Here is a 14760-nt window from a genome sequence, read left to right as displayed (position 1 = left end):
AGGACTCGCATTTCTTCAGCCCTGGTCGAGTAAGTGATCCATGTAGGGGCTTCGTAACAAAGAATGGTTCCTATAAGGACTTTACATAGAGTCAGCTTAGTTTTAATGCAAAGTCCTACTGTTTTACGATGAAAAGAGTAGATATTACTTACTATACCGCGTGCTTTGCTGAGAGCTAGCTCAAGATGGAAATTGAATCTTAAGTGTTCATACAATAGCATTCCCAAGAATTTCATTTTTTGTGAACTGCTCACTACTGTATTCCCGATGTGTAGTTTTAAGCGTTTAGCTTTTCCGTGGATGGATCTAGGTCCCATGTGCCTGGATTTTCTCCGAAGAGTGATGAGCTGCATTTTTCCCTGCCTGATTTTTATGCCCCAAGTCTAGTAGTACATGTAGAGATCTGGATAAATTCTTCTCAATAACATTAGCTGCCTTACCGGTCGGAGGTTTGACGAGAAGATGAGTCGTAAGCAAACTGTAATAGTTCTCTCTTCGCTCTCTGGGATTGGAGCATCAGCCGTGAAAATGTTTTAAAATGTAGGTCCTGAAATGAAGCCCTGCGGTACTCCGAATGTGACCGGAAGGAAATGTGGATATTCATTTCGCACGATGACGTAAACGTGCCTATTTTCGAAGAAATTTATAACAAGTATGATCACTGGGATAGGGAATTTAAGATTAATTCATTTGAATATGAGTCCGTTAAACCATACGGAATCGAAGGTCTTTTCAAGATCTAACGCACACACTACTGTGGGTTTGCTGTTGACCTTTAATCTGCTGCTCACTGTTTCGTGAAGATAGCTTAGTGCGTGTTGAGTCTCATGCTTGGCCCGGAACCCAAACTGAATAATGCTTTTCTGATCGCAGTGTTGGACTAACCCCATTGTCCATGCTTTCTCAAAAAGCGTCAGCATTCCTTTTTGCTCTGCCAGCCTCCCTTCTGGCAACCATGTCCTTGTATCCCGGGCGTCTGCGGGTGTTGGTGAGATGTCCGGTCTGGCCGCAATTGCAGCAGGTTGGTGTGTCTGCCGCGGGTCTTGGGCATTCCCCTCCCACATGGGTTTTAGTGCATTTCACGCATCTGTGCACGTTAAAGCGATATGCCCAAAGTTTTGCCAATTTAAGCACTGCACTTTCTGGATAGGCTTGGCTTTCTGAAACGAAATTTTTTGATGGAGTATATACTTCACCTTGAATGCTTCATTGAGCTCTTGACAGTGCTCGAACAGCCCCGATTGCGACTTTAACAAGAGCATTGGGTTCTGGCTATGGAGTAGCTTGTCAACTCGCGTGACCAGGTTCGCTACGCTTTTGACCTTCAAGTGCGGGTGCTCTCTGCTCAAAGATGAGGGTCTTGTCGGCCCTCGTATTCTTTAAGGTTGATTTCAACCCTTTTTCTTTTAATATTCGGGGGAACTGAGGTACATTAATTTTTTACCCAGTAATCAGGGGAATTTTTTTCCTTTTTGGGCGGGTGCTTGTGAGCTTGCCGAAGGAGCACTGACACCACCAACACTGACTTTATCTTTTTGCATTATTCTCTTCTTCCGCTGCACGAAGTTGAATTCGTCGCCTTCCTCTTCTTCGATTAATACTTCCAGGCACATCTCTCCTCCATCTTGGGGTTGTCGTTGTTCTTGTTGCTGCTCCTGTTGTTGCTGGCGTTGATGTTGCTGCTGCTGCCGCTCCGATGTTGTTATCGCCGTTCTCCCTTTGAGAGATGTCAAGCTCTCTTCCAATTGTTTGATGATGCCCTGCTGGCAATCCGATTGCTAAGCCATGGCGGCCTTCTCCTGCTTTAGTTCCTCGATTATTTCGAGGAGGCTCGCGTTAACTTCTTTCAGTTTCGAAGAACTCATGTTTCTTTCTTCTTCTGATGAAAACTCCTCCGGGAGTATCATCTTACACCTCTTGGTGGACATCCTGTCCTCAAGCCCGTACCTGGTATTCTACGCAGATCTGAAATTGTAACGAAAATTTTTCTTTAATTGGTTCCTTTCTTTTAATAACCTTATTGGACGGAACAGTGTCCAATTATTATAGGCGCCACTGTCTGTCCGCTTAACATACTTCGAGGGGCTTCCGCTTCGAATTCGGAAGCCCCGAAGTTCATAACGAACTGAACAAAAGAGGAGATAACTATAACATTCCTTCTACTCACCCTCTCCTAGTCGATCTCATCGAAGACAAGACACCCCCACCACATCACGAGCGGGGTGTTGAATTAATGTAATGCACCCACCCCACCCCTGCCTGGTTGGATAGTACCACCCGAAGTGTTCGATCTTGATCTAACTCAAGCGTTTCCCTTAGTTTAGGATTCGTCCCGTTCCCTCCATCCTGCACTAAAATGCGGTTCATCCGCCTCAGGATTATAGCAAAATGGCATGTTGATCCAGATCCTATTAGAATAATTCACCTCGATGGGATGAGTACAAACACCAACACAAATATCCCGATCGTAACTGATACTCGAGAACTTAGGTAACAAAATTGTGAGGCTGACGCTCATACAACTTGGCCATCACACCATCTGACTGTAGTCTAATAGAAGTAAGAAACTGCGAAAATTCCGAAAGTTCGACGCAATATCCTTCCAAATAAACCGACATTGGCGGTGCTATGAGCCATATTAGGCGAACACAGGGGGAACAATTTTGAGAAAGCAATCTGAAATCAGGATCAGAAACAGAAGGTAATAATTGAACGTAAAGATATCTGTGTTGCTTTAAAAATCAACCCGCGGTTTTAGCGGTATAAAACAAAATGCTATAAATTGCATAAGGAGAGCATATAGAATGTTTGTTTACCGCCGACAAGTTAAAAAATAATGGCTGAGAACAGCTCAAAAAGTTCAGAGAAGGAACTACCACATCAAAGATCATCAATGCATGTTATGCAGGGTCTAAATCACCGGCATGTAGCCGGTACGAGGTATCCGATATATAAGAGGAAACTGAAGCGCACGGCAAAATTAAATTGATACAAATCAGTTTCCTTTTCCGAGGTGCACCTCGCAGTAACCAACATTTGATTCGTGCTAGTTTTCCGAAGAAGAGAAAAGGCACGTCTCCGAACTTCGTTGGCGAAAGGTATTTGTCTGTCTGTCTGTCTAATTGGGCACTACATTCTTACCAAACTACCTTTCATTACATTTAGAACAAAAGAAGATAAAATCAATGACAGGGTGGTTAGCGAGGCTTTAAAGGAGGAGAATAGTTAACGCCTATTGAAGGAGGTCACAGGCCGAAGAGGGTGGCAATGAACAAATGATGAGGCGTTACAATTCCGCAACGACATTCCTACCGCAGCAAGAAATCGGAAATTTCGACATTGAGACTAGCTTGTCGGCATGCTAGAAGGCTTTGACAAAGGACAAACGTGACGCAAACGGGACGGCTGCAGAAAACTCTGTCTTAAAGTTAATGCAAAGCTATGGGACGCTCCCTACAATACTGAAGTGAAGGAGATGAGTGGGCTAAAACCTTCTAAAATGACATGCCCTTGGGACTTGTTAGTAATAGGTCCCGCCTAATAGAAGAGGCAAAAATTGGCCTCTCCGAGTCCCCCCCCCCCCTAATTCCGTTTATCGAGCTATTTTAGGTCGCCTAATAGAAGAGGCAAAAATTGGCCTCTCCGAGTCCTCCCCCCCCCCTAATTCCGTTTATCGAGCTATTTTAAATGGTCTATCAGAGATACATATGAGTTTTGGTGAGTACGTTCATGCAATGATCGCGGATAGGTGATAGCCTTTGACAAGTACTTCGTCAATGGTAAGATGGCAGCCGTGCCAACTGGGATTGAATTAAGGACACTCTGGCTAATTGAAAATTCCGCCTTTGAAGGTTTCTTTACCGCAGGATAGATGACGGGTCACCAGAGTATATAGTGACAACAGCTGTTTCACAAGGTTCCTTGTTGTAGAATATTGCAAGAGATGGATTGCTTGCCATTCGCGTCTCAGAGGAGACAGCGTTGTTTGGTTTTGCAAATGTACCAGCGGTGGTCGTTGTTGTGAAACATTTTCCATTCATGAAATCATGATTAAGGATATTCAAACTGGACCTGCCGGATGAAAAAACAGAGGCGAAACTTATTACCCACGCCAACTTGGCGATCATGAACCAATTATTAGATGCCGTAGGTAAAGATCGGCGCCAACCTGTGAAAGAGACATATCGGAGTTGAACATTTTTTACGATCATATCCTAGATATTCATTTATTATGTTGAAATTTATAAAAATTTTAGGAAGTTAGCGAAACCACGATCAGCGACTTCGAATAGATAATTAGACCAAAAATGTTAGATACAGTAGGGTTGGAGAGTTAACAGAAACCTGAATGCGCAGTGAAGCGTGAGACTTAATCCTACGGTCCTCTTAAGGCACGGATTGATTTTGTGACCACAATCAGAGCCCCGCTGAGACAAGCAACAACGGTACCAGTGTGTACCAAGTGCATGGCTTACCATTCATACATTCATTCACACATTCATGGATGCAAGAATTACCTAAATCTCTACCGAACTATGGAGTACGGCACCCGTGTTGATACGCAACACCACGTTGAGGCCCGAAGGTCTCTTCTAGCTTGAGCACAACCACAACCACCATGAAACTCTCACTAGGGGGGCCAACCGCAAATAACCGAGCTGTCCTCACATACAACAGGAGTTCACCCGAAGTATGTGAGTCCAGAGGCTTTCCCGGTTCCCATGGTACCAGTATACCCCTGGTAAGGTTTCGTGACCAATTTGCCACTTCAGATGAGTCCCCGTGCAGACTCGGGTCTGATCGCCCTCATTAGGCCTTTGGAGCATGCGCCTACTGAATCACGGCCAAAGTGATTACAGCGTCTCCCGGTGCCACCACTATGGGGGTTCTCCTCGGCCACTTGGTTTTGGTTTGGCCGATAGGGTTGCCTCCCCATCTTCCTCGCCGCCACCTCTGAGCACCACCTGAATGCGCAGAAAAAAGAGCAAAATTGGCATCCCAGCGAAGTAAAGTCTGTGGACCTCCTAGTTCGGTGTGAAAACGTGACCGAAGAGTAGCTAGCCAACGCCATCTTATTCTGCTTAGCTCAGTTTCCGCTTTATTTGATCACCCAGTTGAAAACAATCAACCATAGATTCCTTTGAGAATGATGAATGTTCATTATATTGTAAATCAATCGTTATGAATCGCAATACCGTCCTTCAACACATCTTCTAGCCAAACAACGATCCCTCTTTGATCCAAAAGCTTTTATATGTCAGCAGATTTTTAATTACATAGATCAGGCAATTAATTCTACATGTCATCAGTGCCCACTATTATTCAAACAAGACGGAATGAAATAAAATCATAAAATTATGAAATTAGAAGTGATGATGGTATCATATCACTATTTTTATCAGCAAAGTAAGATACATCAACTATCGTTACTTTAATTGAATTCTTAGCGAGGATCGAACTCTGTGATGCTGCTATCTATTTTCGGCTTTCATATTTTCATTATATTATGATCCTGTTTTGTTTGCTTTTGGGCAATATTCTCTGGTAGTACCCATTTTCTATTTGAAGCAACGCACAATTATTTCTCGCCTCTTGACATAGAAATAGAGATTTGATGAAGGGCCTTTAAGACCGTGTTTACGATGCGTTTAATGAAATGTCACTTAGTAAAAAAAAAATCAGCATAACATGTTATTGCGTAACAATTTACGTATACCAGTTACGACCACCGGAACAGAGTATCGTACGCCTGGTCTGTTGCGCAGGGAAAACATATTCATTTTGGCATTTTTTGAATTCTAGGTCATAGCACAATTCGTCATGTCATTTAAATGCGAAACGTCACCTGCGATGAGCATGGTAATATGGCGCAGGTGTTGCCATGTGCTAAGCTCTTAAGCCGTCTTACACTAATTTATTTGGGCTTAGTGATATTGAGGGACTGTAGAGCTCAGCTTCCTTATACCTAAAAATTGTCAAGTATTTGGTTTATTCATGGAATTAATAATTCACACAGTGATTTTCCTGAAAAATATATGTTTCAAAAAAACAAATTCAAATTCAAGAAATAAAGTTGCTCAAATTTGATAAACATGTAGCTACTTGGAACTAGTAACTGAAACCGTACAGACTTGATGAGAATAGTCGAAATAGTAATAAGAACCAATATGCGATGTTATAGAAGATTATAATCTTCGTAGAATTTATAAACACGATTACCGTTGCCTTCATATAACCAAGGCAAGTAAGCTTATAGTCCAGTATATTGACGGTTAGCTTTTGTTCTTGAAGGATTCCAAATGTTTGACCGTAGCTGAAATATCATTAAACTGAACTCTGAGCTAACTTGCTGCATTGAAAATGACGTCAATTTTAAGGATTAAACTATTGAAAGTATAATAGCAAGTGTTAAAACTCCTTACAATTCGCGGAGTTTCTTTTTTGTAATTTGAACTGCCATTGGCACCAGAGTAACTAATAAACTTTATATAGGCCGTAAATAAAAGACGGCGGTCACTTATACAGTTCTCTAGGAACAGCATCTGGTCTCCATCTTTCTTGGACCAGCCATAATTTCATTTCATGAAATCGATATGAGCAGAAGCTTAAGAAAAATAGGAAACAATAAGATCAAATCACAAACGAATTGGACCACTTTATATTACTCTAGGAGTAAAGAATAGGATTAGATGTATGTATGCAAATCTACAAGAATTAATTATTGAACGAATTGTTTTATTCCAATTAGGATATCAATAAAGATAAAATAATAATAAATCAAAAAAAAGGAATTCCTCAAAAAATAAAACAAATGGGGAAATATATCAAAATGAAATCATATACAAACCTATTAAGGAATTTTATGATACTTATGAAGGGAAGAATCAAAATCGAATATCCTAGAAAGATTACAAATTATAGACCAAAATAAATCTTACAAATAAAATATATAACTACGAACACATACATATATGTATTATCAAATTTTTCTCCCAATGTTTTTGATCACGTTCGTTAACAAATTAGACAAATTAGAAATTATTAGAAGCGAATAAATTATTATTATTAAATTGTTATTGTATTCCTGTAAAAGCTTTAAAATATTATGAATAAAGAAAAAAAGAAAGTTTTATCGAAAAACCGAAGACTGGAAATGTTTAAAAATGCTGGACGGACAAATCTTGGCACTCCTCTTACTTATCCGGATTACCAAACAGATCCAGGTCTCTCCCTTTTCAACTTTAGTGCGTAGGCTCCAGAATAAGCAAGTTTACTAACGACTTCAAGAGGTCATTATTTGTTAATTTTCTCTTACACTTCATTTTTAAGGTTTTGTGTAAACACACAAAACCTTATTAAAATCGGTTTACTATTTGTCTGTCTGTCCGTCACACGTATTTTTCTCGCGATTCTTTCTATAGCGATTGGCACCAAATTTGGTAGAAAGGTGGGCACTGTGAACGCTCACGTATATAGTGAATTGCATCCTTTTACGTCGAATTTAAGGAGGGGTCCCCATACCGGCAAAAGGGGGGTGTACATTTTTATAAATAAATAAAAGGTCTCGGTTAGTACTTTTCGAAGCCGGTCTTAAGTTTGACATTTGCTGGAAAGGTGGTGAGTGCGGGGAGTTGAAAGGAGTCATTTCTCTAACGGACCCATTCTCAGAAACTACACAACCGAAAAATCAGAAGTCTGCCACTATATGGTGCCTAGACTCCGAAATACCTTCCATATCGATATCTGTACAAATAAAGTTAATAATAGTACTATGTAGTCGTATTACTATAAGTTTTAGTAATTGGCAGGAAAACCCCCTTAACTTCATCCTAGAATCACACAGCATAGAACATTACTCTACAAAATTGGGTGAAAATCGCACTATTACTAACAAAGTTATAATAGGTCAAAGCTGTCGCTTCTGTGCAAATTTAAGACTTTGAATGTCAATATTACTTGAAAATGGATATTTTCACATAATATATGCATATATTACGTGCTAAGTACTAATGGGACAAATGCACACTCAAATCTCTTTATAAAAGAAATACACATACCCCCCTCCCCCCATGTTTCCCGATTTGTTTTCAAAATAAGTAAAAGTTTCTTCCTTCAATTAACAATCAAAATGAAACCATGTATGATAATAAATGACAGTTTGCTAAAACATACCAGTTCTAACATGACCGCCACCTTTTGGATTTTCTGAAGACTTATTGAGCGCCCATCATTCTTAAAACGTATTGTTCTCTATAGGCCACTGTTATTGGCAATGGCATTGTCTGTTTGTCTTTTGTGATTAGATTCAGTCGGAGATTGTGTTGCATGAACTAATCATTCCACTTTTAGACGAGTTGCTCGAGATCAACTCTATTGTGAGACGCTTGAAAAACTGCAAAGAACAGTGTGTACCACACTGGACATTGGATGTTCGACGTCACAGTGTCCATGACAAGAGTAAAAAGGAATGGTGGGAGAGGCTTTTTGAATACCGACAGAGACACGGAACAGTTTTGTAATAACTGCCAGCTTTGTTCTTCGGATCGCGGCTAACTAATTTAATTAAGCACATGAGTTTCCCTGACCCTAGAAGTTGTTGCAATGTATTTCACAAACTTCTAAAACCATGACTGCTGCGGGAAAGGCAAGGATAACAGAATCCTGCCAGCTCAGATATTCCAGCCAGCTCGTAGAAGTTGTAGGAGTACATTGATTGCACCTACTGGGCAAGACTGCTGGAGAGCCCCAGAAACATCTACACATTTAGTTCCTTGAATTCTATTAGGCTAGGTTTCATTGTACTTCTTGCTCAGCGCCTACTACCAAGGGGGTTGGTATGGAAACAAAGATATTGCATTCAAACTAGAGGCTACGATCGCGTCGAAAATAAGACATATATAGCCACTATGGCCGCGTTCGAGAGAAGAACCCTCCGAAAAATTGTTGGCCCCCTACATGAAGATGGACGATTCCGTAGCCTACACAATGACAAAATTTATGAGCGATACCATACCAGTTGTGGATAAAATTCGGCTCAATAGGTTACGGTGGGCGGGTCACTTAATCCGTATGGATGAGGATGATCCAGCCCGGAAAGTCTATAAGGGCAATATCTATGGTAGAAAAAGAAGACGAGGCAGACCCTGCCTAAGATGGAACGATGGCGTAGGCCAGAACGCCAGACAGCTTTTGGGGATATGGAATTGGTGGACTTCGATGCAAAACCGGGATGTCTGGAGTTCCTTATTAAGGCAGGCCTAGACCGGATACCGGTTGTTGCGCCGTTGATGATGATAATGATGGCGTGCACTCGCCGTGCAGGAATTTTAAGAGGAGCGACTTCAATATTACGAATGTGTCATCTGAGTTGATTATAATGTCAATGTGTCATCTGAGTTGATTATAAAGCGATCCAAAGGCCGCCTTAGAGGATTATTCTGTCATCAGTTCCGCCTCAGTTTCAGACCATCCTCAGTCAACCTTTTTTTGTAAATTTGGGTCATTTTCGTCATTCTAGCTAACCAGTCAATCTGTCATTGTGTTTATCCCATTCGTAAACATGATCAACAGCACAACAAATGGTATACGGTCTAGGCCTGCCTTAGTAAGGAATCCCACACATTCCGGTTTTGGATGAGGTCCACCAATTCGATGTTCGTACGCTATCGTCTGGCTCTCTAAGGCAGAACGTGCCACGTCTCCTTTTTCTATCATAAATATTGCCGATCCATACGGGTTAGGTGACCCGCCTAGAGTAACCTATTGAGCTGGATTTTATCCACGACCAGACGGTCATTATATCGTTCACAGACAACATAATATGTTTTACGGATAATTTGACTATGGTCACCGGCGGGAAACAATCCGAAAATGTTGAAACTTACACCAATAAGACCATCGGCCCCATAAAATGTATCTGAAGACAGCCTGACCTAGTGGTACAAGGACGAACGCGGTTTCACTGAACAACCCCAGTATATGATTAATATTTGAATTGGTGACCACCCCACCACTTCAAAGCGGGTTATGAAGTACCTAGTGGTGATAACTGACGCGACGATCAGTTTTTAAATATCTGAACCATTTCCACGAGGAAGCGGCAAATACCACCATATCATTAGTGCGAATTATGCCCAGCATTTGAGGCTCTAAACAGCAGAACATCTTGCGAATATGGAGTTGTATTCACTGTAAGCAATCACTGGTATAGAAAAGTGGCTAAGAAACCAAGTGCCATAAGGAAGCAATTAGCCGCGTCGTAATGGGGAATCAAAACATCAAACGCAGACTCCACTCGGACAAAATTTACAATCCAGAGAAGTAAGAAGCTAATCCAAATGAGTTGACTTTACTAGCAAATACAGCGGTTGAAAAAGAAGTAAAAGACAATTTAGTGAATCGTTAAGGAGACAAGCCTGGAAATTATGACCTTTTTGCTGACAAGATAAATGAGATACAACATTTTTTTCGCACTCGTCTTATCCTTCATAGCTCGTTCTAAGTATGGAACGAACGAAAGAATAATTAACTAGACTCGCTGCAAGGATTCCTATCAATTTTCAATTTTCTTAAAGAGTTCATCATCCTAACTCTACAATCAGATCATGATCCCAAAATCGTAGCAACCTTGCTTCACTGCCAATTCCCCAATTGCTTCTGCATTAATTTAGATTCTTCGATTTCGATCCTTAGCCTCCGAAAGGATTCATCTTCATTTTTCGCAGTTGTGTAACTCCCAGGTGAGGGTTCGATGATAGTTGCTTTCTGCGGGCTCGGTGATAGTTGCTTTCTGTATAGAGGTACTAGGTCGGAGTTGAATACAATCTGGTTCAAAAAGATGGTCTTCCGATGTAGCCACGGACAAAGAGCACAACTTTTTTATAGCGGGTCGTTGTGACTCTGAAGCTATTTAAACTTCGGCCACACACAACAGACCTTTTCGCCTAGGGATGCTTGTGTAATTCTCTGCATTGGCCACTAAAATGTGGAATGTGGTCCTATATCAAGACTACCATTTGTCTGATACTTCGGACTCTTCCCTTTTTACTTGTTTCGTTGCTTCTAAAAGTCGTTGCACATGGATGTAAACATCTTCTACCGGCTACTATAGCCCCTATAGCCATATAGCTCCCGCGTCAAAAGCGAAGCCTGCTTGTTTTTAAGTGGGCAAAAGAGGTTGGTAATTTATAACTAGTTCTAAATTACCGAATGTGCTCAAAATGCTGAATGTTTATTTGTAGGAGATTTACACAAAATAAGAAATACTCACATACTATATGGTGTCCTTAACCTTTTGGAGGGGTAACATCTGCGCGCCATCGCTCGTGGTTACGTGAAATGCCCTTCAGCTCCTTCCTCGACTACCCGAGACCACACCGCCAAGTGTCCTTGGGGCCACTCACTCATCGGCCGTCTTGGCAAAATTCATGGCAGACGTAGTGGCATGTCGAGTGCCTTCAGCAGTGATCCACTCAGCATGCTGAGTGGGCAACCCCCACTCACAATATTCTCTCGCTTCCGTCAGCGAAAACAGTACTGTCTGGACGCTCTGGTGGGATTCGTTGAGTGATCTGAAAAAACTCCGCTGGTTCGTCGGGTAGGTTGCATTGTGCTATAATGTGCCCAAAATTTCAACTACGGGTGTTTCACTGAGGAAGGCATAGTTCCTGTAAACTGCACTTTTTTTTTCATCCGTCTGCTGGCATTACCAGTGCAAATCAGCATTAGCCTAGCAATGTTCTGGCTTAGTGAGTACCGCTGACGTTCCAGACGAACTTTACATGGTGAATGTCTTCGGTCACTTGAACTTATAACGCTAAAGTGAATCTTCTGACAGTGCATCCTGACAGCCGTAACTGCACCTCAATACACAGGTGATTGTAGTTGCAGCAGCGTCATATCAGCACACAATCGAGATGCAATCTCATCATTGATTTAAGATAGAATTCTCAGAGTTGCTGCAGATGCATAGAGCCTGGGAAAACCTGGTCTATGGAAATGATCTATTTCCGAGTATTCCATGCACGCTTTTTAGAATTCGCCCGGAACCTCAGCCGAACAGTGAAAAAGAGTGCTCCGGTAAGTACTGTTGATGGCCGGAATTGTGACGCTGCGAATTGTAAAGCGATACTGATATGTTACACAGCACGTGTGCGAATCTCTGGTGTCACAACGGGCGGTAAGATGTTGTACCCCGCTGTTATTTCGTAGTAGGAGCGGATGATGAAGAGGTTTATTTCCTCAGTTCACTTCATCCGCCGCTTACGCGAACCTGCTGAAATGGTCGCCACAAATTGTGGCGTAACAGCTGCAGTAGGCCGAGCAATGCTCCTGGTTATCGTGGCGCCTAGAAATTGAACCGCCCCACGATTAGCGGTCTCGACGCCGTGCTGTCCATTACGAGAGCCCGACCCAGTCACCCAGTCAAACGACTCCCGCCAGTTATTCGTACCGGACCTCAAATTTCTCCTTCTTCTCATTTTTGGGCTTGTATTTTATACCTAACTGCCAGGTGTGGTGATAGCTACCCCAGTAAGTAATCTGCAAGACTTCAAAGTTCCTGCACTTTCCTCACCTACCCCCTGAGACGCTGCGGTGGCGTACAGCTATGAAACTATCTATCCTTCCTCCTTTCATAATCGGGCTAGGGACCGACTACAGCGGAGTTATTATTATTATTGTTATTTTTCCGAAATATTTAATATGACCGTGGAAACTCTCAACTGATGTCTCTGAAATCCAAACTGATTGGTGGCTTAAATTCATTCTTAATATTTCAAACATAATTTCAAAATTGATTTTACCATATATAGGGCCGATTACTGGAAGTCGAACGACCGCAAGTACTGTGACTTTTGTAAATGCTGGATAACGGATAACAAACCTGTAAGTAAACTTTATCTATAAAGTGTTATGTTTTGACTATCACTTCTCCTAAACTTCCATTGTTTGAAAATACTAAGACTCCGTCAAGAAAATCTAATTTTGTTATCGTATTCCTTTCAGAGTATAGCCTTTCACGAAAATGGACGACGACACAAAGCAAACGTTGCCAAGCGTATTTCCGAAATCAGCCGGAACAGCGCCAAATCGGAAAAGGAACAACAAAAAATGGATCAAGAACTCCGTAAAATGGAAGATGCTGCCATGCGGTCATATGCCAAAGACGTAAGTTCCATGGCAGATCTAACAGCAAGAAGTGTAACTGCCGTACTGGGAGCAAGTACCTCAAAATCCATTGGGCCCCAAGTTGATCCATTAATGCCTCCTGGAGATTTCGATCCCGAACATGAAGACGATAGTAAACGAGTCAAACCTCGTACCGTTAAACCTGAAGCTGAAAGCTCAATGTGGGTTGAAGCAAAGAGCCCAGACGGACATCCTTATTACTGGAACGTGAAAACCAATGAAACTATCTGGGAAGCTCCAAAGGAGGGATTCATGCCACTGGATGAATATAATCGTATCAATGAAATTGCTGTTGCCCAACAACAATTACAGCTTCAAGAAGAATCGAAACAGTTCAGAGAAAATGCCGATGAGATAGTAGCGAAATATCGACGAGAACAGCTTAAAGCCTTCCGACATACGGACTCGGAAGCAACGGAGAAAAAGACTGAGCAAGAGTCTTTTAAAACTGAAGAAGAAGCGCAGGCTCCAACTATCGGAGCCTGGCAAGTTGTCGAAGAAAAGTAAGTGGACATATTTTGATTTTTTCGTTGTGTTCATAAAATATTGATGGCCTGATAATATTTTGTATTTCATATTTACAGGAAAGAGCCACCACCAGTTGATCTACAACTACCATCACGTCCCGAAGATGACTACTACATTCCTCCCGCTGTTAGTAACTTTGAACCTGAACCACCCACAAAAAAATTCAAAGAGAAAACAGTCGAGCATCTAGAATCTGACGTAGTAAGCAGTGTTCCTGCAACATTTAAAAAGAGGAAAATCGCAAAAGGAAATGCTAGGCAAAGACTTGATAATGATTAATTAATTAATCTCTCAATATTGTAATAAAAATAGAAGAAATCTAACTCCTTAAATTAACTAACTTCTTGATACTGGTTCTATCAGATTTACCAAAGCTGTAAGACAAAAGATATTTTTTTCTCAATAGTGTACCGATTTTAATTTTGAAGGTTTTTAATGTAATGTCTTAATTCTCAATAAATTTTCAAATAAAACGATTCATTTTTCTCAATATTGGCCTTCCCAAAACTAAGGTTTTAGTTGTTCACAAGGTTGATCGCTGTCTAATAGACGGCGATGCTATTCTACGGAAATTTCGTCCATGAACAAGGAAAACCACGTGATAATATCCATATCATCATAAACGGCGCAACAGAGCCTGCCTTAATAAGGAAGTCCAGACATCCCGGTTTTGCGCCGAGGTCCATCAATTCGATACCCCTAAAAGCTGTCTGGCGTCCTGACCTACGCCATCGCTCCATCTGAGGCAGGATCTACCACGACTTTTTTTCTACCATAGATATCCGCATGCCGGGGTTTAAAATAGGGCATTAAAAAACAACCCTGGACTCCTCGCATAGTCTGAACACTCGAAACGGCGAAGAAAGAACCGATCTATTGTCGCATGCTTGGAGTTCAGAATAAAATTTCAGCGGCAATTTGTGCCATCGTGCTCACATGACTCAGGCAAATTATCCCAACCCGCACACGAGAAAAAGATTGATATTGCTAAATTTTGTATATTATATACATATTGTTCCACGTACTCGAGGAGGGCGATCAGAG

At 41.5% G+C, this 14760-nt stretch overlaps 1 protein-coding gene across 1 annotated transcript in view; it reads left to right on the top strand.

Moving 5' to 3' along the window:
• The window catches only part of LOC119653518 (WW domain-binding protein 4), a 256433-nt gene extending 242249 nt beyond the window's left edge, over positions 1 to 14184 (top strand). Inside the window, exons 2-4 of the mRNA XM_038058189.1 lie at positions 12813 to 12885; positions 13006 to 13691; positions 13773 to 14184. Of these exons, the coding sequence (XP_037914117.1) occupies positions 12813 to 12885; positions 13006 to 13691; positions 13773 to 13995 (982 nt within the window). The 3' untranslated portion in view covers positions 13996 to 14184. The remainder of the gene's footprint in view (positions 1 to 12812; positions 12886 to 13005; positions 13692 to 13772) is intronic.
• The last annotated feature ends 576 nt before the right edge of the window (positions 14185 to 14760 follow it).

The sequence above is a fragment of the Hermetia illucens genome, chromosome 1 (assembly GCF_905115235.1).
Source record: "Hermetia illucens chromosome 1, iHerIll2.2.curated.20191125, whole genome shotgun sequence".
Taxonomy (NCBI): domain Eukaryota; kingdom Metazoa; phylum Arthropoda; class Insecta; order Diptera; family Stratiomyidae; genus Hermetia; species Hermetia illucens.
This window is presented reverse-complemented; position numbering and strand designations above follow the sequence as displayed.